This window comes from Rhinatrema bivittatum, chromosome 17, assembly GCF_901001135.1.
Source record: "Rhinatrema bivittatum chromosome 17, aRhiBiv1.1, whole genome shotgun sequence".
In the NCBI taxonomy this organism is placed as follows: Eukaryota; Metazoa; Chordata; class Amphibia; order Gymnophiona; family Rhinatrematidae; genus Rhinatrema; species Rhinatrema bivittatum.
Genome location: NC_042631.1, coordinates 28148107 through 28171338, shown reverse-complemented (window position 1 = coordinate 28171338; position 23232 = coordinate 28148107). Strand labels below are relative to the sequence as shown.

The 23232-nt window shown below is 42.8% G+C and overlaps 1 protein-coding gene across 2 annotated transcripts; it reads left to right on the top strand.

The window, feature by feature from the left end:
- The first annotated feature begins 5 nt into the window (after positions 1–5).
- SAAL1 (serum amyloid A like 1) lies at positions 6–22696 on the top strand. Of its 2 annotated transcripts, none has more exons than XM_029582532.1 (13): positions 6–163; positions 5149–5337; positions 6342–6455; positions 7063–7146; positions 8974–9053; positions 10573–10632; positions 12544–12659; positions 14236–14422; positions 15590–15672; positions 15763–15951; positions 17561–17757; positions 18234–18326; positions 20910–22696. In XM_029582532.1, the coding sequence occupies exons 2-13, from the start codon at positions 5215–5217 to the stop codon at positions 20928–20930; spliced, it is 1347 nt and encodes a 448-aa protein (XP_029438392.1). In that variant the 5' UTR covers positions 6–163; positions 5149–5214; the 3' UTR covers positions 20931–22696. The 2 variants fall into 2 exon arrangements, with proteins under 2 accessions (XP_029438392.1, XP_029438391.1); XM_029582531.1 differs by having other exon boundaries at positions 19760–22696.
- The last annotated feature ends 536 nt before the right edge of the window (positions 22697–23232 follow it).

Sequence of the window (23232 nt, the reverse complement as noted above, 5' to 3'; positions counted from 1 at the left end):
CTGCCGTCATTTCCGGCTTTGCTGGCTCTCTGAGCCCTGGAGATGGTTTCGCTTCTGTCGGAGGCGCATGTTTCCGGAACCATAAAAATGCCAGCGCTGGATACGTAGACGCTGCTATTGCTTCTCATGTTTAAGCGTTTGCCTTCGTATTCTGTTGCTTTTGGTGAGTATCTAATGGAGGGGCAGTGCTTTGTTTTAAGGGCACAGTTGTCGCTGTCTCCTGAGCCCCTGCCATCACTCATGTTGGGAAGAGAGAGGTATCTTTCTTAATTTTTTTGCTCCTTATTTCACTCTGATCGCTTCTTCTAAATGTAACCAGCTAGAATAAAAGGTACACACGGTGCACTTTACGGAACATATTTAGAGAGCTATACAAAGCCAAAGGATTATGGTTTAAACAGAATGTGAAATCCAAATCCCCAAAAAGTGGAAAATAACACGAGTACAGTAACTTTTTAAGTATTCAGCAGTTCCAGAGTATTTAGCAGTGGCTGTGTATATTAGAAATATCATAAGACTTTCTGACCACTGTTTTTGTCAGTATGGTTTAGATTGTCTTTGTTTTTCTATGATGCACATTGCTTTATGATCGCACCACAAGGTGCTGTTGGTATAGCTAGTCAAAACTGTTAGCATGTTTTGTTCAGTATGTATTCTGTGAAGGGCTGTATTACTGTTTTTTTTTTTTAAGATAAAATCTGATTAATTATGAAAGAACTGACCTTTCAGAATGTTCTCCCTGAATTTCACGAGATCAGGGAAGATCTTTGTAGTGGACCTGATCCTGTGCAAGATCAAGAAAAGAGCAGGAAGGGCAAGAATTTCATTGATTCTTAATACCTAGTAACACTAGGAATGAGAAGATACAAATACCCAGACAGCTGGTCATTTATTTATTTGGATTTTTTCATCCACTTTTGTTTTTAATAAACTCACCCAAGGTGGCTATCAGATACAATTGCTATTGCCTTTAATTCTCTGATTTGTGGCCTTAACCATATATGCAGTCTGTCCTATTTCCTCCCTATAGGCTAAGTACTCTGATGATATCCTGAGTCTGAAGAGTTTTTCCAAATCGACACAATGCTGCCTGTACTCTAATCAAAAATTGTTACCCTAAACGTAGCTGGGTGTATTCTTTCCTCTGTGCCTAGGAGTGTTGTCTTCACAACTTTGCAGAACCAAGCAGACCTCATGCTTAATGTCGCATACAGATCATTCATCAATCAGGCAGAGTGCTACTAACTGATTCTGTGCTTTGACTTACTAAATGTGGTCCTCAAAGAAACACAGCCCATGTTCTTAAAATATGAACGTCTCCATTGATTCCTTTTTCTTTCTTTTGCAAGTATTTCTTTGTACAGCTTTAAGTAATGAAAGGCATTAGTAGTATAGGATTTATTTACTGTTTGGGTATTTGCCAGGTACTTGTATCCTGGATTGGCCACTGTTGGAAACAGGATGTTGGACTTGATGACCCAGTATGGCAACTTCTTATGTTTTTTTATTATAGCAAATGCCAAGTTTTCATTAGTAGTTCTGTCTTAACATTGCTTTAACTGGTGAGATGTTCTGGAAAGGGGAGGAGGTGAGAATGGGATTCTTACTGAATCTTTTTCGTATTTATTCAGATATTAAATAGACAAAACGAGCATGGACTGATGTCATTTGGATCTTGAAATTATTAGAAAATGTAGAAGTACCTTCTTGTAAAGCATAATTACTGATTGCTTGAGAATACATCTGACACAGTGTAGACATAGTTCCCTCCATTTGAGAATATTTTTCTAGTAAAAAATGTTCTGCGCTTGCCTTGTAGCTGAAGTTGTAGCAGTGGGTGCTGAAGGCACAGTCAGGTGCACTGTATGGGTTGGTAGGGATAGGCCATGCCATAGAGGTGAAGCCCTGGAGCCCATGGAGGAAGATGGCTGTTGCTCTTATGGTGATCCTTACTGGCCCTAGAGCACCATTGCCTCTGAGGAGGTAGAGCATTTCATAAATGAGAGGAGAGAGTTTTTTTAAAGCGATAGTGCTTGCCAGTTTTAAATTAAAAGTTCCTTATTTATTAGTTTAAAATAGTGTGGTTACCATGTTAGTCCACTTGGATGCATAGAGATACCAGTAAAACAAGTTGAGGTTACATTTTTATTGGACTAAGTTAATCCATATGTGACTGATTTTGGAGAGCTGTACTCCCTTCATCTGATTTCAGCCCTTTGTCCATTCTGCAGTGACCGGATAAAGTGTGCATTTGTTAGTTAAAATTGGAGAAATTTTAATTCAGCTCTTTAGTTCCTATGAAGATATCTGTGTGCTTTTATGAAAGTTCCTACAGTTTTCCACACAGAGAATATAAATAAATCAGGTGCTGCTTTGTTGGCTTATTTATAAACCACCATGTATTAAGTAATATTACTTTAATTTCATAGTAAACCCTGCTCACCTTTTATTTTAAAGTGTAAAAATATAAGAAATGTATTGGAATGAGGCAACAAGTCAGTCTAAAAGAAGACATAGAGCAAAGAAATTGGTAAATTCATATTTTCAGCAAACTTAGATAATTTAAAAATATTTTGTTGTAAACTCTGTACACAAGACTATGAAATCCATTTTTAGGGTTTATTTTTACACCTAATATTTCATAATCTATTTTCAGACCTAGACTGATTTCAACTATAAATTAATCTGCGATTTAAAAGAAGGCATATCTGTGTCTTCCGATGAGGCCCATTTGCCAGCAGTAAGCAGCGATGTGACTCCACCCATAATCACACAGCAAATTTCCTCTGGGTGGGCTTTATTGAATTGTGATCAGATATCGCAATAATAACCCAGGAAACTGGGTGAATAAGTGAAGGGAGAAGAAATGTGGCACAAACTTATGATGCAATGGCTTTTGTTTCCACAACTCTGCAGCAAAAAAGACAATAGGTGGTGTAAGATGTAATTGGTTAAGTAACAAGTACTATGTCCAAAGTGTAAGGATTTTAATAATCAAGGGTAGAAAACTCCAAGGCACCTGGTAGCCAGGGGACTAAAATGTAATTCTTGGAGTCTTCCTGGGAGTTGACAAGTTTACAGCTGAAGACCTGGGAAAAGGCCCTGTTGCTGGTTAGTCAGCGAGGGGGAGGAAGAAGCTGAAAGTAGAGAACCCTCTCTCATCAAACCCTGCCCCTTGTCCTGCAAATAAAAGTGCAAGAAAAATTGCAAAATAAAATAATAAACACAACAAAGCATAAAATAATCAAAACAGAACAAATATTTGTTTTACCCTGATCCTTAAAGTTTTGGCCAGCCCCTAACCTGTAAAGTGTTTTTTTTTTCTGCACCTGGTGATAATAAAATCCAGTAAAGCTCATTATTATTTTTCATGTGGGTTTATACATGTTAGCTTAGGACAGTGATGGCCAACCTTTTGAGCTCAGTGTGTCAAAATTCATAAAAAAAACAGAGCATAACTCGGGTGGTGTGTCACGTCTAGAAAAATCCATAATTTTGTGATATTTGTAGCTCTAATCAATAACAAAAAGTTATAATTTTAATATGTACTGTATTTATTAATAAAGCAAAAACAAATAATTCTTTACCTTACCTGCTTAGTGACTTTTTTGGTTGCTGAATTTCATTGGCTAAATCTTCAATTGAAGATTTCGTACACTTCAAGTCCAAGCAAGCGTTACAAACTTCATCTGTCAGTCGGTTTCTTTTATTGGCTCCTATTCATTTTCACACCACTCCCTCCCCATCCCCCAGGCATGCACACATTCATTCTCACACACACAGACCTCCAGGCAGCACCCATGCATTCACACACATACACCCCCAGGCAGAGTCCCATTCATACACATGCACACACTAAAGGCAGACCCCCTCTCTTTCTTTTGCCAGCAATCTCGGAACCTCTCTCATTCCTCTGCTGCCACTGTCACTGCTGCCACATGGCTATTGGGGAGGTGCCAATTGCTGCTACTGACACTGAAGCCCATTCTGCTGCCTCCTCTGTGCAGGCCCCGTGGGGCTTCCACTTTCTCCATGCTGATCTCGTACATTGTGAGATCCGTAGAGAAAGTGCTATTCTTGCACATTCCCAAAGATTACATGTGCCAATCACTAAAAAGTAATTTTTTTTTTTTTTTTGCCTTTGCTGTCTGATCTTAGTTTTCTAATTGGTTGGTCACAGGCTTTTTTTTTCCACCTTCCCTTTCTTATTTTTTTGCCAATTCCTTTTATATTGTCTTTTTTTCTGTTTCTTTTCTCTCCATCTTCTTCCCTCAAACACACAGTCAGGTTCTCATTCTCACATGCATTTCTCTCTCACACACACACAGGCTCTCACTGGCACATGCTCTGTCTCATACAATCATTCATACACACAGGCTCTCACTGGCACATGCTCTCTCATACAATCATTCATACACACAGGCTCTCACTGGCACATGCTCTCTCTCTCTCACAAACACACAGAGGCTCTCACATGCTGTCTCTGCAAACATTCAGGTCTTCACTCCCACACACAGTCTCTCAGCTCATCTCAAACACACACACATGCACACTCTACAGACCCTCAGCCTCTCTCTCACCTCTGGGCCTCCTCTTCGCGGGTCGCCGCAGGATGGGCTCTGCAGCGGCCCTGATCTTCTCAGGCCGCGGCGGCCCTGCTACCGGGCCTCTTCCTCTTCTCTGGCCGCTGCGACTTGGAATTAGTGGCGGCCCGTAAACGCAAATGCTGCTCCTCTTCTGCACGCGCTGATGCTTCACATCCTTCCTACCCACGCGGCTCCAGCAACGTTTACTTTCGGGGACGCACAGGCAGGAAGGAGGAGGAGCATCAGCGCGTTTAAACGCGATCTTTGTCTTGAGCCTTATCGCTGCGCAGCATGAGCCTCCCTGCACCCGGGGGCATTGGTGGAGGGGTCCGGAGGGTAGGGGGATACTAAAAAAAAAATTTTAAAGGGTCGGCGCAGCTGAAAAAGAAAAGGCTCGGCGCAGCCGATAAAAAAAAAAAAAAAATCCCGATAGTCCTTGAAACGCTGCGCGTGTCAGCAAAAACGTCTCAGCGTGTCACCTCTGACACGCGTGTCATAGGTTAGCCATCACTGGCTTAGGAGCACTTTTAGTAATTGTTTTTATTGCATTTTTTTTAAATAGAAAAGAATTGTGCAGAGGAAGACACTGGGAAATCCTTTTACAGAGCATCTGCTGGATTCTCAAGACATGGACCGAAATCCATCACCACCGACAAGTGACGATGAGGAAGAGGAGCCTGCAGGTGATGCTATTGGGCGCACGATCTACAGCAAACACTGGGTTTTCAGCACCCTCACCAAGCTGATCGAGGTACGGGGTAGGGTGCAGTGATCCTAAGCTCTTATAGGATCCGAATGTTAGGCTGGATCAAGTCATTTGCAGTTTCTCTCAGTTGACATCAGCTGAGTTCAGCAGGGGTTGCCTTTCAGTGAAATGGTCCTCTTGTGTGGCCAGTGATCTTGTCTGAAACTCGGAATGGACTTCTTACCAGTTATTGAGGAGGAAAAAGGTCATAATGGCCATTGTTGCCAAAATGCTCACAATCCATTCGGTTGAAGTCTGGATTCACATGTTGCTGGGGTTTAGTATGTTGATGAGATGTTGACGGGCCACTGTTCCTTTTTTGGCCCAATAGTTTCTTTTTTTTTTTTTTTTCCTCTGCATTCTTCCACCTCATTTGGAACCAGGGCCAAAATCTGGCACAATAAGCCTTCATTTATAACTGTCTGGGGTGTTTTAGGCCTGTTGTTACAATGACGATCCTCAGCCAGGGATCATACAACCACGCATCCCTTCAGGGTGTTCAGTCGTGGTCTCTGAGCAAGGCTGCTGGATGTCACTGCTGAACGATGTCCTCCACAGCAGCCCCAGCCAGCTCAGGCAGCAAAAATATTCAACTTTGTTCCCTCCACAAGGTAGTACACAGCTCTGCCACTGGGCCGACCCTGCTGATCCTCTTCTTTCAGCAGATCTTAGCAATTCTGTAATTTGTTAGAGTATAAGATTTGCTGTACTGGGTCAGATCAACGGTCCATCAAGCCCGGTATCCCATTTCCAACAGTGGCCAATCCAAGTCACAGTTACTGGCAGGATGCCAAGGGGTAGATAGATTCCATGCTACTTATCCCAGGGGTAAGCAATGGATTTCCCCAAGTCCAACTTAATAATGGTTTATGGACTTTTCTTCCAGGAACTTGTCCAAACCTTTTTTTAAACCCACCTACACCAACAGCTTTTACCACATCCTCTGGCAATGACAATTATTACTTTAGGAGTTGCTTTTATTTACTATTTTCTTTTATTTCTCTCCTAAGGTCGTCACTACTGAGAAGAGTAAATCCAATGCAGGAGATGGTGAAATGCTGGTAGATCTAGATGAAGAAATGGAGAATGAAATATGCAAAATATGGGACATGTCAATGGATGAGGTATTATGCAATCTTGTAATTGTCACTATTTTTGAAGACGAGGCCTCTTTTGGGTGGGGAAGGGAGGGACTTCATTGTGGAATATTGCTGGAAAATGCAGGCGGCACCCTGGGTAAGGGGGAAGTATCCCCTCTCCAGTGATGAGGCTGGCCCAGCTGCTCAGACAAACTCGGAGCGAATCACGTAACTAAAATGATGTCTGTTCTCCCACACAGGCTCTTCCCCCTGCCCCCCAACTCTCTCTCCAGCTCTTCTTCCCCCCCCCCCCCAAAAACGCACACTCTCTCCCCATCCCAGTCAGCCTCAACCCTCACCCCCATTCCTCCAAGCTGGTTATCCCCCCCAGTTTGTTATCCTCCAGAGAAGGTAAATCGGGGGTGGGTCCTTGCTGTCGGCACTACCTCGTGTGCTCTTCTGTTTTCTTCCGGCCCAGCGTAGCTCTTGGTGAGCTTCAGCTGCCCATGCCCAAGCTCTCATGCTGTTTTCAGAGCAGGAAACTAAACCTAATTAAAACTCCAAATTGTTGACAAACTAAATCTGCAAGTTTCACTACAAAGTGACAGAAACAACCACATCCATTAAATAACCCCTTATAACCTTTTTGCAGGATGTTGCGTTATTTCTCCAAGAGTTCAATGCTCCTGAGATATTTTTGGGGGTGATTGCCAAGTCCAAGTGTCCCCGGCTGACGGTAAGTAGAGGTTGTCGTGTGCTGTTTAGCGGGAGGAGGCTGCCCACGGGTTTGCATGGAGCTGAAGGGCAACTTTAACCTCTGTAGACTGTGCCCAGTTTCAGAAATACACACACACCAAGCAGCAATGTGCATCTATTTTAAGATATTTCTTCTTGAAATCTTTAAACTCCTCCCTTGCAATTCCCCTGAGCTACTTGATGGGGGCTATGTTCAGATCACATGGAAGGAGATCGGGTTGGTGCATGTAGTGGGTGACCTAACCGTCATGGGATTCGTTTCCTAATATGTCTGCTGATAGAGGTTCAGTGAAATGACCAAGGAGCCGTTAGAAAATGTAGGACATGTAATTGATGCAGTGCATGTGTTATGTTTTGTTTACTGTGCTTACCTTCTGAGAGTCAATATCAGACAGAAGGTGCAACTTATGTATCCAGAGTTTACCAATGCTGCTAAAATGTCACAGGAATGAAGAAGCCTGTGAATACTATTTCCTGGGACGTTTCAGGTTTGGTGCCTCTTAGCTTTTGAGACATCGAGACTGGTGGATTCTGCAAAGTTCTTATTTTCTTTTTTTTTTTTTTCCCCCCCAACCTGACATTTTCCAATTGCTTCTTTTTGTATTTCTAGCTGAGATGGCACCAAGACTGGGATCTGGTGCCATGGGCGTTCATTAGTAACTATTCAGGGATTTCCAGTTCCTGTCTCTCGTTCACGTTTATACCAACCCATTGCAGCGTCGGTTCTGAGCCGGGGCCATGCACCGGGGCTCCTTTCGGAACCCTGCGGTCACGGCCTCCGAATCCAGCCACCCGGCTACCTTATGCATCGACCAGGACTCCCGCGCTCCCTGGAGGCTGTGAACCGCAGCCCCAGCCGACCCGGGGGGAGCAAAAGACACATCCCGGTGAAGAAACCAACAACCTTCCGCATGGCAGCGCACAGCACTTAAGCCACTTGAGCCCCTGGGCCGGCTGGATCCTGTAAATCTCTGTTTAACTACTACAGCGCTTGAGTCTGAAATAATTGTGCAATTATGGGCAGCCGAGAGAGTGCGTATGGTCTTTTTCTGCCTTCATGGTGCAAAAAATGATTTTGTAAGCAGTTGCATAAAACACGTGGAAGGCTTTTATAGGAAGAGATGGTCATTAGCCATTAACCAAACTCTGAGCAAATACACCAGCTCTACTTTAGGTATAAATGGTGGGCTGTCAGCCATGATGATCTTTACATGTTATGCATTAATATCCAGCCTGGCACCTGGGAAGGATGTGTTGTGGCCTGTTTGGTTTATTGAATTACCCCATGCACCAGCATTAAAAATGGCAAATGTTACATTTTGCTATATTTTTATGGACCTTCTTTTCTAGTTTTTATTTTATTTTCCCCAGGAATTTCTCAGTTTGCTACAAGAAGAACCAAAAAAAAAGATATGTACCTGGAAAAATGCCAGGTTCTTTTCCACCGATTCCTCACGTTTGTTCTGCTGGTAAACACCGAAATTCTTGGCAAAAATAAAACAAAAACTGAAGGACTTTATTTTGTAACGTCAGCCAAATTAAATAACTTTTGTATAAGGAAAAACGCTGTTCCCTTGGGGTTTTGTGTTTATAATTTTTAAGACATTTGGTATCTTAACCTTTTGATTAAAATGTTAAAATTACTGACCGCAATGAGCTTACGCAGTTTGCCTCTCTCTCTCTCTCTCTATAATGTTTGTGCTAATACTATTGTTTTAGGGAAAATGCACAAATAGTAAAAACCGGACGTTCTGAATTGAATAAGAAGCTTAGCCATCTGATTTTTAAAAATATTTGTGTTGGACAGGAAGTATGCGTGGGGATACTGGGAAACATGGTCTGTTTCCCAGAGAGTTGTGTATCCATCAGCAATAACGAAGACCTCGGGTGAGTTCCTTTAGCACACGCTTTATAGACTATGCTGTACGGATAATGTTTTAAACCTGTGTTGGCAGAAGGGGGTTGTCGGTTTGGAATGATTTTTTTTTTTTTTTTTTTTTGTGGTCCCAAAATGGAAATCCCAACAGAAGTTGACTTCTAATAAGGCTGAGTACACAGTTTCCCTGGAATGTGAGCCTAGACATCGTCCTCGGGGTCCTGCTTTGGGTTCATATGTTAAAATCGCTCTCACACGCTGCAATTTTGGAGGTTGCTAAATAGAAATAATTTAGAACGGGCTTGCTCCTCTGTGAGGTTTTCAGCTTCTTCATGGGACATTCTAAAATGGTGGGGGCTCTAGAAGCAGATTAAGGACAATTGGGTAAATTAACAGCTTGATGTTGAAAAAGGGGCTGTCTGTTTTAACGTAGCTGCACAAACTCCGAGGTGCAAATTTCCCACCCCGTCGACCAGCGAGATTTTTACTCAGGTACCTTTTTAAGGCAGCGGCAGGCTTGCCTGGAGAATTCCTGCTGAGAACCTGAGTAACATTACCCAGGTGCGGCTCAGTAAGGCCCTCTAGCTGTCTGTAAATGCCCCGCTGAAAGCACACGCAGGATGTAGCTGCATTTCCTGGAGGCGTTCTCAGGGGGAGGGAAAAACGGCCTCACCAAGCTGCTTTTGGCCCATAGGCTTTACCCTAGCTAATTTACCCAGGTGCTTTCCCTTGGAAAGTTTGCCACACGGTGCAAGCGTTAAGTGCGCTCCTACCCTTGCCACTATGTGAGCTGTTCAGAATTGTCCCTTGTTATTTGTAACTTGGTCCACGAGCGCATAGTCCTCACCCTGGATTTTCAAGTCTCCCTGCCTAGTTGTAATGCGCCCAGCAACCTGTGAACTGGGTTAACTGGTAAATGCTCGAGCCCTGGGTCCCGTTCTGAATCTACCTTGAGGGTAGAGGCAGCACCTCTTTAAGTTTGCGCCATCCCTCTGTGCTTGCTTTTACAAAGTCAGTACAGCCCACGGGTTTGTGTGTTAACATTCAGGACCTTGCCTGAATGAGCTTCAGTGGCTGAGGAGCAGGAATAGACTCGCGGTCTGCCCGGAAGTGAAGTTACTTCCGTCCATTACCATGTGTGGCGCTGGAGCCCGTGAGCCTTTTTTTCCTGCCTGATATTGGCAGCGGCGCAGCAGGACACTGTCCTTAGCGGACTTTGTGCCCCAGCCTGAGCACAATTGTTTTATGTTAATTTCTCTGTGTTGGCTTTTGGTTTGGAATCAGTTTGTCTTTGCATTAGTTTTGTGTTCATTTATATTTAACTCATTTACTTTGTTTCACTCTACACTGGACTTTTAACTTAAGAATGTGTTATTTTATTGCTATGTAAAACTGGAAACTCAACCGGCTACTGTGCTTGCCTTGATAGTTTTATGTTTGTATGTAAAAAGGCGAGCTGCTGAATGTGCTTTTGGAAAAGGGGAAGCGAGCAGGTTGCAGGCATGAGCTTACTGTCTCCTTTCTTTTCAGGGAGCTGCTGTTGCTGCTGTTGTGTGATTCGGACCCTCCGACACTGCTAGAAACAAGCAGGTGCTGTGTGCTGCACGTCTGGGGGGAGGGAGGGGGCGATATTTATCCTGTCGAGCTACTGGATTGGCTGATACTCCCCCGACATGTTTTTTTTTTGTTTAGCACAGTATATTTTGTATGCAAACCTGCATTCAGTTACAAGATGGGAGAGGACATTTTTTCCTTGGCGATCCAAAAAAAACTAAAAAACAAAAATGTAAAACTATCATAAAACTCCTCCAGATCTGAGATTTTTTTTTTATTCTGTGTAAAAAAAAAAGTAAGTCTCTTATTGTGTAGGTGTTTTGATTATATGAATTGCTAACTTGGTGCACTCATCTTGCAGTCTGCTTGCCACATCCTCACTCAGTGATTCGCTTATGCAGTAAAAGCACCTGGCGTGCAACAGTTAAACTTACACACAGGATGTCATGAAGTTGTATCTGCAGGTTGTCATATGTGCAGTGTTTTTTGTTATGTTTAGCACATTGCATGAAGTCCAAATCTTTTTCCTAAGTTTCTGGAGAGCTCTAAAACCTAATCGTGAGTAGGCAGGAATCGCCCACATCAGAGAAGGTGACAGGGGAGGTGACACGTACTGGAAAATAGTTTCTTTCTGGATACTGCAACTTAGGGTTCAGTAGTCCGTGCATTTGACGGCTGTGTTTGGGATTTAGCCAGACAAACCTGAGGTTTTGAATTTCCTGCCCCTCACATTGGATAAGTTCTAGCCGGGTAAGTCATTATCCAGTTAAAACTTGCCCAGATAAAAAGAGGTGGCGTATAAGCGTTCTGGGGCAGAGCTAAATGTGGCCAGGTAACTCTGTTTGCAGTGGAGGGTAGGCCTTCAGTTACCTGGATATCTCTTAAACCTAACCCGGTGTGTCCACTGGGAATCGTTTCCTGCGGAGTATCTAATGCAGGTAAAGGAGCACCATACAGCTCGAGGATTAAGAGAGATCATAACTTTAACCCTCGACTTGCATGATGGTCCCTTTATCTGCGGTGCCTTCCTATACTAGATTTAGGGGCACATTTTTTAAAAGCGTTGCTTGCATTACAAGGCCCCCAAACACACGAGTAATGTGTATTTGCAAAGCCACAAATTATGTGCATATATGCACGAGTAACAACAAAAGGGGCGGAGTTGGCATGTTGGGGCACTCCGGGGTGGGCCCAGAATTTACGCCCGTAAATAGAAATTTTAAATCCGGTGGCCTCGGCGCGTGGCGGGCTGTTGGCCGCGCACGTTTACGTTTGCTCTTGATGGAGGTGTAAGTCTGCATAAATCTCTGTTTAGGCCTAAAACGACTGTGTGAGGGGCCCGGGTCAGCTGGTGGGCATGGAAGCTGAAGACCTTGAGACGGACTGGGCAAACTGGTGGACTGATTGTTAAAACTGGGAATGTCCCTTGCGTGAACATGTTTTAAAATCCAATTACCTGCTTGCGTTAAAGCCGACAGAGTCCTAAGGAAGATACATTTCCTCGAGCAACTGCTTAAAATTAGGAGCACATATACATGCGGTCGGCGTACTTTAAATCATATGCGTGCAGCTGTGCGCATGGGCACTCGCGCGCGTTTTAAAGTCACCATTTTAGTGAAGCGGCCCCTTTTTCTTTTTAGGGATTGTTTGCAGCTCCCATTTCCCTGGGCTTTAGGTGTTCAAGTTTTTGACACTGATCTAGTTACACACATGATGTCTACCCCATTAAAATATATCTCTTCGTTGATGTTGTGGAATGTAGTGAGCAGGTTCTGCTGAAGGGAAGGAAATATTACTGATAAATATGCTGGTTGTCCATTGAACTTGTGTGAAAGTAAACATCCTAACTGTAACTATACCAAGTAACATCAGTCCTTAATATGACAAGCAGGAGGCATATCGCCAGATTCTCCTCTGCATGCTTCAACGTGTCTTTCTGCTTTCTAGGTTATTGCTAACCTGCCTCTCCAGACTTGATGTCGCCAGTACGTGGGTTGAAAGGATCCGAAAGCATCCATCTGTCTGCGATAGTATGTGTTTTATCATGACCAGCTCCACAAATGGTAAAGTTACACATTTTAAATTGGGGAATATTTTTTTTTTTTTTTAATGCTAATTCTAGGAAGGTATCATTGGCTGAATTTAGAAGTGCTTCTTAAATCCTACTTCTGTACTCTCCCTAGCTCTCACCACCTGTGGCTTACTAGTGCTTGGGAAATGTAATGTTAAAGCCATTAGCAAAACCATAAAGAGTCATTACCGTGTCAGCCTCTGGCCTGCCTCCTCCTCCTGTCCTGGCTGGGTGACTGCCTGTGTTTCCACCAGAACCATGACCTGGGAAGGGCAAGTCTTGTTCAGATTCATTGGTGACTTAACTTTCCTGCTGATGGAAGTCTCCCATGTTGCTCCATTTTTTTGAAAGCAGGACCCCCAGAGTGAGCCTTCTGTCTGATCTGGGTTCAAAATATAGGAACTGGCTCTTAGAGCATCCCTTTCCCAGCAGAACCCAGAAGTCTGAATAGTCCGGGCCATAGGGCTATAGTAGCCTGTGCACAGAACTCCGGAGGGGTGATGGTGTTAACAGAATTAGACAGAGAAGTAAGAGGCTGAGTAAGAAACTGAATGCTGGAGGCCAAACCTTCAGTAAACATAAACAGTTTGTCTCGCTTCTTGGTTGGCAAGTGAGGTATATGATTTCTCTCTCTCTCCTCCAAAGCTGTGGCCTGTGGCTTGGCTACCCAGAAGGGACTATGGCTGGAGAGTTTATCTGTGCTTAATCCTCTGCGACACTTGCTTGGGATCTCTCTTGTGCCTTCTGCCCTATATATATACAGTATAGGGCATATACAGTAGCTATACTTTTTAAAAGCATAAAAAATTTGAATTTGATAGCATTCTTTAAAATTTCTCTTGCAATTCTCTGTCTCTTCCATTGGTAGCCACTTTGGCAGGAATGTCACAGATCACACCACAGTAATACTGATAATTGATTACTCTGTAACTGAGCTGTCAGTATGGAGCACGTTTGGGACAGTCCAGCCAGTTTATGATGCTGGGAATTGCAGGCAATCTGCTTAAAGAATTCCACTAATTAACAGTTTAAGTCGCATGAGTTTGTACGAGAGTGGATATTGCTATGTACAATGGATATTTCTGCAGCATTTCCCCTTGTGGGGAATTGGAGGCTTAAGAACATAAGAAAATGCCATACTGGGTCAGACCAAGGGTCCATCAAGCCCAGCATCCTTTTCCAACAGAGGCCAATCCAGACCATAAGAACCTGGCAACTACCCAAAAACTAAGTCTATTCCATGTAACCATTGCTAATGTCAGTGGCTATTCTCTAAGTGAACTTAATAGCAGGTAATGGACTTCTCCTCCAAGAACTTATCCAATCCTTTTTTAAACCCAGCTATACTAACTGCACGAACCACATCCTCCGGCAACAAATTCCAGAGTTTAATTGTGCGTTGAGTAAAAAAGAACTTTCTCCGATTAGTTTTAAATGTGCCCCATGCTAACTTCATGGAGTGCCCCCTAGTCTTTCTACTATCCATAGTTCACTACTATCTTGTAGTTCACTAATTTAGGAGTTGGTTATAGCTTTGTTTGTTTGTTTGTTGGTTTTCCCTTTTGCAGTTGAATTACTGATAAAAGTGGGTGAGGTGGTGGACAAACTCTTTGATTTGGATGAAGAGCTCATGCTGGATTGGATCAAACATGGATGCCGTGAGTCGGAAGGGCAGCTCACTAATGACGGTGACGATGAAAAGACTTCAGCTTTGGAAATTGTGCCCTGTGTCCTAGAAGCAGCCAGACAAGTCCGGTACTTGTACCTCGTTTTATTACTGCCTCACCTTCCAGCTCTGGTTGTTTGCCTCCATTTTAAAAAACCTGTGTGCTCCATGGCATCTCGTACGTAGGGATGCGTGAAATCAGCGTGCCTAGATTGACCTCCCTGTAGGTCCTATCAGTCGTCTGATTGAATTGAGAAAAGGCGATGGATGGTAGCACTGCTGCAGCCCTTTTTTTTTTCCACCTGTTGATGAATTAAATGGAGAACCAGGTCCGTGGTTCTGACCGTGTTTCAACGAGGCAGTCTGGGGACTTGGAAGCGTGGGTGACTTCACGTCATGCTCATTTCCGCTTCATTGGCCTAAAAGGAGATGTTCTCCTGAGATCGGGAAAGGTCTAATGATGGCCATGCAGATTGTAATGAAATAAATCATGCATTACATGGTTTTGAGATGGTAGCTATCTAAAGGGATTTCAGCTGACTTTTCTGAGATGTGCAAAACCTCAGAGCTGCGTTTTATTAATATAAGATGATTGATTTTGTTTGTCAAAATTGGTGAATCACTTTTTTGGCTGTGAATTTTTCTGAGTTCCAAATTTGTGTGAATTGACTCCTGACCTTTCTTAAAATGTGGTTTTCTTGCTGCTTTGATTTTTGAATGAAAGAAACAGGGGCCCCAAAGATTGCTTTAAAAGTACTTTGAATTTTTCATGTTGAATCTGATTAAAGCTTACTGCTGCGAGTTTGACACATGGGGCAGGATCTTCTATAAAGTTATTGTAAAGACAGTCTGAGAGGTCCCATGATGGCTTGTGAACTGGGGAACACTGAGCTTTGCTTAGATGCAGAAGTCAGGGCGCTGTGGCAGCAGATCTGCCATATAAGTTTACAACACTTTGAACAGAACCACGTTTTGTTGCTGATAGAAAAAGTGTAATGCCGCAAGGCGGCTTTGTATCTGTCTGATAGTTTTGAATGTGATCTGTGTGTAAGATACTATTGATGTGAGTGCAAGCCAGTTCTTCAATCACAGCATTGATTGACAGCTTAGTCCAGGTTTTTCCTCTGGACACCTGCAGGAAATTGGTGCATGGAGCTTTTGGAGGAAAAGGTGCTCTCTTGATAAGGCTGCTGCACTTTAAACTTTTGGTACTTTGTTTAATATTTTAATTTTGACTTTTTGTTTTATGGATGCAGTGCTGATAACCCTGACGGGCTTGAAGTGTACATGCATATCCTGCAGCTCCTAACCACAGTGGATGAAGGCATCCAGGCCATCGGTAAGACTTGCTTTGAACTCGGGTATATTATGCGACCATAAGGCATCATGTTAAATCATATAGAGCTGAGCTTATCTTTTCTTCATCCAGTGCACTCTTCGGAGGCTGGTCAAGAGACGTGGCGTCTGCTGTCTGACATTACTTGCAATGAACTGTGCCAGGCTGATGATCCACCCATCATCATTCAAGAGCAGAAGAGTGTACTGGCTTCAGTTTTAGCTGTGATGTCCGCCATGTTTTCTTCACAGGCAGAGCTGGAGTACATAAAGATAGAAAAAAGCGAGTATAATTTCAGGTTTTCTTTCCGTTAAATTATTTCTGTAGTAAATAAGAGGCGAGTCCTTCACATGGATGGATCTCTCAGGTACTGCATTTCTTTACTGTCTGCTATTCCTCAACAGCGCAAGTGACTTTAAAAACCAATTATTTGCTTTGCAATTTTATGGGAGCTCTGTGTTCTCCTCTATGTTCTCACCCCCTGTAAGGGGGCACTGTCAAATGGCCAGGTTGAGCCATGGATTGAAGCTGGGGTAGTCCCTCTAGTTCGATCCTCCCAATAGTTCTGCATTCTTCCTTCCCCTCTATCACCCTTCCAGTGCCCCACACGTTTTTTGATATCTTTCTTCTCTTCCCTCCATCACCTGTTTAATTCTCCTCCCATAGTGCCTGCTCCCTGCGCTTCGGATTTAATATATAAGACTTTCTGCTACATGCAAGGATTTCAGTTGCATCAAAGAACCCTCATCATTTGCTTCTCTCTTCTTTTACCCTTGGTAGCAGCGAAGAGTGAGTGCGTGGACACAGTAAGTGCGTGCTCCCGGTCCTCATGGTTGCTCCTCCCCCACCTCATGCATTTCCTTTCTAAACAGGAAGTACATGGAGGAGAGCAGCAGTAGGGACGGGGAGCGTGCACGCACTGTGTTTTTCATGGCTTCCATTGCTGCTGCTGCTGGGGCGGTAGGATGGTAGGAGGGGGGTAATGAAGAGCACGTCCTGTCTCTTCGGTGGCAGGGTGTGCTCTGCCTAAGTCACGATTGCTCTTTTTTCCTTAGCCAGACTGGGGCAGAAAAAAGGACCAGTACAATTTTATTGGCTCACATCATCCCCGTCTGCGCCATGCTTGTATTCCATCGGGGTTCTGATTTTTCTAAGAAAAGCAAGACTAGAAGTCTAAGAATGTAGTAGCGGTAACAGTAGGACTGGTCGTGTCCAGTTGACATGAGGCTATTTGGTAATCCCACCTGCTGCTAGGATCTGTCAGGAAACTGCCCTCAGAGTGCTGGCCTTTGTCAGAGCCAATGTAGCATCAGTAATGGGGGGAATTAAGGATACTTTGAGCTTGTTCTGGTGACCCCCACAGCCAGTCAGGTTTTCAGGCTATCCATACTCTCCAGTGTATGTGTATTTATCTCACATATATTCATTATGGATGCCCTGAGAACCTGACTGGCTGGGACGTCTCTAGGACAGGTTTAGGAAGCCCCCTTTGCTCTATCCCAAAGATTTCAGCCTAGTTAATTTTAGAAACATTCTGTGGTGCTATGTATACTCCGTTTTTGTACAGTGCATGGATGGGGACGGCCTCAGTTAGAATAGCTTTTTGGTTATTGGAAATCTTAATGCTGCGGGAAGGAGATGAATGAATAGTCAGCAGTGTGGGTTCAAGATTGTGATAGGTGATAGTTTTGTTTTTTTTCAAGTCCCAAGCTTTTGGAAGTTCTTCTTTCTTCTGCAGAGATGAAATATATCGTGCAGTTAGATCAAGAAACCAGGAAAAAAATGCATTTCTACTCCTGAAATTGCTCTTTATAACTAAGTGTGTCTTTAGATAGAGATGCAAGGTGATTTGTGCACTTTTCAAGCTATGCATCTCTGCACGGTGCATTAGATAGTCCCCTTACTGGCAGCTTGATACAAGTCCTACAGCATCTGGAGGACTGTCAGAAGAAACCAGCAGGAAACAGTGAGCAGTCCGTCCCGGAGGAGAGCAGCAGGCCAGTGATCTCCGAGGAAGATTTCCACCTGAAAATCCTGCAAGACGTCTGCTGCGAGTTCCTCTCCAACGTGCTCCTTGCAATGACCAAGGTACAAGTAGTTTGCTGGGGCATGACCTTTCTTTCTTGCTATGTTCAGGCCGGCTTGTGTTGTTGAAGAGGTAAACCCTGTTGAAATGTAGATGGTTTAAGCTGGACTGAGGCCAGCCATTGCTGATAGGATTAGTTCTCACCAGAATAAGAAGCGCACACTGAATACCTAGGCTTGCCACCAAAAGACGCACCTTGTAGAAAAGGAATAGGCAGCAGCAGGAAATGAACGTTTCAGGCCAGTTACCTGTAGGCACTAACACGCTTCATGTCTTTTTGGTGTTGATAATTGTTTTAATTTTAAACCAAGAGTGCATAGATCAAAACATCTTAAGTTAAACTCGAGCCTTGTGGGCCTGGAAACTTTAGTCATTTGTGTTTAGTTTAAACTGAACAAGAAAGATTGTTCCAAAGCTATTAAAATGACACTTAAAAAAAAAACGGTTTTCAAAAATCTTCTGTTTGTTTGTTTTTAAGGAGACCACATTACAGGCACTTAAGCAAGGCCATCTGAATGAACAGAAGTGTTCATGTGCATTTCAAAACCTCCTTCCTTTGTATTCCACTGCTGTGAGTATTTGAAAGCAGACTGACCGGGGATAGGGTTAGCTAGGAAGTTCAGCATGAGGTGGCCTTTCTTGGAAGGCTGTCACCATAAGTATAACCATTAATGCCTTGAACTGAAGGCGAGCCATGCCTTTAGTAAAAAGTAACTACAGCATTTCAAAGGGACACAGTCATTTTAGTTTACTGATTTTGATCGTTTTTGTTAATAAGAAATCAAAGCAATGAATGTACCCTTTTTGAAATGGTAAAATGTGATCATATTGCCTTATTGAAAATTGGAATAAAAAAGAAGACAGACCATATTGTCTGCGAATTGAGGTTTTGGCCAAGGAGCTCTTTCATTGCTATCACAAACCAATCTGAGGCCCTTTCTTTGGAATCTTTGCAGGTTGTGAAGGATCAGGAGATTCTTTTTATAGTCCATGAGCTTTTTTAGACTTCACTGATGTTTTCTTCAGATTCCAGTTTTATGTAGGCCTTTTTCTTTAAAATATCAGGGGGTTTTCCTACATCCCTATACCTGCTTTCCCACAACCTACCCAGGACTCTTGAATGTGTTGCCAAAGTTTTTAGAGAGACACTGAATTTTTCCTTCCCTTCTACCTCCCGGCACATTCCCCTGTGTTTTTAGGACACTCTGAAGTCGTCAGCTTATCATTCCTACTATTGCCTGCAGCTATCCCTCACAGGGGAGCCTCACTGCAGGTTTAGAGAGGACTACTTGCAGAGAGACCAGGTCATACTTGTGGCTAGTGCCTTGCCCTACTCAGACTGCCGTGTACCATAGGCCTAGGTCACCTGAATATTTAAATAAAAGAAAATATCTGCACACTCACATACAGTTCTGAGTCTGCACATGTTCATATCCCAGTAATAGGTTTATTATATGCTCAGCTATGCTTTAGAAAGCAATACAACAGAGATAACCCATAGATAGCAAAGGCAGTGGTTACAATGATGATGATGATAATAATAATGCACTGTAATACTTTCCTTGACCGATGTTTAAAAAGACCCAGGACAGCAGCATGGCTCTCATACCGCTAGAAGTTCAGGATTCTCACACACATGCAGACGGAGACATAGATGCTCATGTTCTCTCTCTCTCGTGCCTCTATTAGTTATACCCTCTCCTTTTGTACACCTGAAAATATGTTTTGAGAAATTCATGCAAGTTCCCAAAACATAGGCCCAGGGTTCAACATAGCTCACTTTCTGTTTTGACTTTAACTCTCTCACCACAGAGCCTGCACATCTGTGGCTTGCTTCTTCTGTTCTCACAGTTGTTTTATAAGCCATGTGATGCTGAGTCCATTGAGGCCCTACCTTCTGAATACATCCTACGACAAGCTTGTCAGACTTAGGCCAGACAGTCCTCATTACATTCTGCCTCAAATAAAATCATGTAACCCCTTTTTATTGTCACTTCTTTTCAGGTGAAGAGTTTTCTGTCAGTCTTGCACAACACTGATCAGATGCTGGCAGAAAAACTGAAAAACTCTTTTCCTATTTTGAGAGACAACACATAGGAAATCATGTGCGTCTAAGGAACAGGCAAACGTTCCTTGCCTGTGGACTTTTTTCCCCCTCATTTGGATATTTTTCTCATTAGAAAATGGAAAAGCTTTTCCAGCACGCTCACATGGTTGCCAAAAGTATTCATTTCCCTTGTTTCTATCTGTTTATAAGTCATTCCCTCTTGTAGTGACCTCTGTTTTAACGAGCCCACACAGAATATTTTCTTTGGTCCTGATTTTCTTTTAATTCGTTTCAATGAAGAAAGCATCCTGTTTATAATGAATATGCTCATAGTGACAAGATTCTGAATGGAAGCAGTTCATATATTTATTTACTAGTATAGGAAGAATATAGAGCTCCACAAAAACTGTGCTGTATATTCAGCAGCGCCACTGGATATACCTGGCTATCTTAAAGTGGCCGGTTATGTATAACCAGCTAACTTTAGGACAGCCCTGTAGCCCAACCAGCTAGCTGAATAAATTAACCGGCTAACTCCGATCCTCCCTGGAATGCCCCCTTCTCACCCCCCTGACTTATTCGTCTAAATTCTAGCCATGTAACTAGTTGGCTAGAATTTAGCTGGATATGGGCTGGATTTATCCGGGTAAGCCGTTTAGATGGATAACCATTACATTATCTGTCTAAATGCCATTTGGACCTGGGCCTCTTAATTCACAATTATAAATTTACCAGTAAAATTTAAATCCATCTCTGCATCTTACTCATGACTGAAGATTTTCACGTTGTAGAGACAGGTTAGAGGGCAGCTAGTTTCTCCTGGTATATGGTGGAGTACCTTTTCTAATGTAGAAGTAAAGTCAACAAACAAGTTGCAGGTGATTTAAAATAGTTATTAGTCTAACTCAAAACATCTGTTAACTAGCTTTCGAGAGAGTCACAAATGTATTGAGGTAGTCTAATAGTAATAAAAAAAAGTATCATCTGTGACTTGTTTATTATCCCTTACTGTTTTGTATTAAATGGACTAATACAGCAGCTACAATACTTTTTTTTTAAATATAAGAAACTTATTTTGGTTGGAGTTCACTGTGCTTTGTTCTGCAGAATTTCAGAGGGAGGCAGTGAACTGTCCGCAAATCAAAATCTCCATGGGACAGAGCCAAGCATTCTCTGAGCTGGCCTGAAGACCCTTTGCTACATGAGAGAAAACGCTGCTGACCATCTGTGTCTGGCCATTTACATTGCTTGGGACTTTTGCAGAAATATGAGAGAGTTTCACTGTACCTTGCCTTTTGTACAACTGGTTTTTAGCTGCATTTTAACATCTTATTCTGTTATCTGAATCCTTTAGTACAAATACTGATTCTGTGATAGAATAACAAACTATGTATCAGTTTTATAGTACTACTGGACATAAAGGGCATGTGGTGGTAAGGAATCAGGTATATGTAAAGTCCCTTCCTCCAAGAGCTTACAGTCTTAAGAGGATAACATTTGGACAGCTGCATGCGGTGAAATATATGCATGCATATGGCCCCATGTAGTTTCACCATAGTATTTTTATAACCTATGCATATGTGTGTATTGTAAAACACACGTATCTTTACCTTGCAACATACACATGTATGTCTGCTTATATGTGAATACATGCAATGCATGTATTTCCTACCTATTAAAAAATCTATGCATGTATATTTTACATGAAAAAGTGGGACTTATGTAAATCGGACCAGTTTTTACCAAGTACTCCAGCTGTTCACCCAGTCCTTCTCCAGGTCATCGAGACCTTCCTGGTTCTTCAGCCTGAACTCCCCACAGTTAACCCGACCTCTCACCCGGCCAGTAGTACACAAACATATTTAATATCACGCAAGACAATTAGGTGTAAAATTATGCGAGTAAACTGGTAAATCTCTGTGCATGTGACTTAAAATAGCAGCTCACACCTGTAATTATTGACCCTGCTCCACATGTGAGCTTGAAAGCAAAAATATGTGCAAATTTGAGGTTTATGAAATAGCATGTATATAAGTAGATGCTGCTTGCGCGTGGGTGTCTTTGAAAATTTACCCCTAAGAAGGTATCTGAGAGAGCAGGGGATAATGTGATATGTTCGAGGTCAGTGGGAGAAGCCAGATTTAAACCCTAGCTTCCCTGGTCCTCAGCCCATTGCTCTAATCGCTAGGCCATGTTGACTCCTTTCTCATTTGTAGGCATTATGTATCAGGGGTTGATGTATGTGGCAAACCTTCTTCCTTATATGCACCGCCTGAAAAACAGACTTGGGTACCCGAGAAGCTGACCTAAGAACAGGTTGGCATGTGTTGAACTTTAAGTAGCTTCATTGTCTGTAGAAGCCAGCAGAATATGAGATATGCATGTTTAATAATCCTACCTGACCATCATTTATAACACATTCTGTATAATTTCATTCAAGCAAATCTGGACCCTTTGAGAGAGGGTGGTTATTTAGTGTCATTCATTTTAGACCATTAGTGGTTGTAGTTCCAGTTGGAAGCACAGGGGGCTGCCATCCCCTTACTCATGACTGCTCTCTGAATGTGTCTGTATAAACAATGCCTCACTTCACACCATGTGACTCATTCAAACCATATCATCGTTTATTCCTTCTTGCATTTCTTCTTTTAAACCTGGTTTTGGGAACCCAAAGAGAAGGACAGAAAACCTTTGGTGCTGGATTCATACCCTGTTTGCTTTGGCATTATGGTTCTGACTGATTTGTACTGTAACAGTAAGCGTGGAAACTGTGTAATACTGTGCCGTGTGTGTAAGATCTGGAATCATAATAACTCAGGTGGTGTTTTCTGTGAAAAACTATGAAATCTTCAGTTGTGCATCAAGATGTGACATTAAAGAGTTCTTTTTTTGAAGTTTTGTGACTTTACTCTTTTGACATTTGGCTGCTGCATGTACACTGGCGACATGACTATTTTTTATATGTTGCTAATGACAAATATATTATCTGATATTCTGGTTTGTCCTGGGGGCCTGAGGAATCACAGTTACAACCTCCTTTTTCTGCTTTGCTTTTAGTAGCAGGAAGCGATCCTGTAGCAAGATCTTGCTCTCCAGTTGAAACATTGACCTCTCTCACTGAGGATGAGTCTCTGAGGGCTACTGCCCAGGAGGGAAGGGTTAGGCCGGCCATCATAGTTGGTGATTCAGTTATTAGGAATGTAGATAGCTGGGTTGCTAGCGTACATGAGGCTCATCTGTTTTTTTTTTGTCTGCCTGGTGTGAATGTGGTGGACCTCGTGTGTCACCTAGATAGGATTTTAGACAGTGCTGGGGTGGAGCCGGCTGTTGTAGTACATGTGGGCACCAACAACATAGGAAGGTGGGAGGGAGGTTCTGGAAGCCAGAACTTCCAGGGTAGAATTCTCTGAAATGCTCCCTGTTCCAGTTG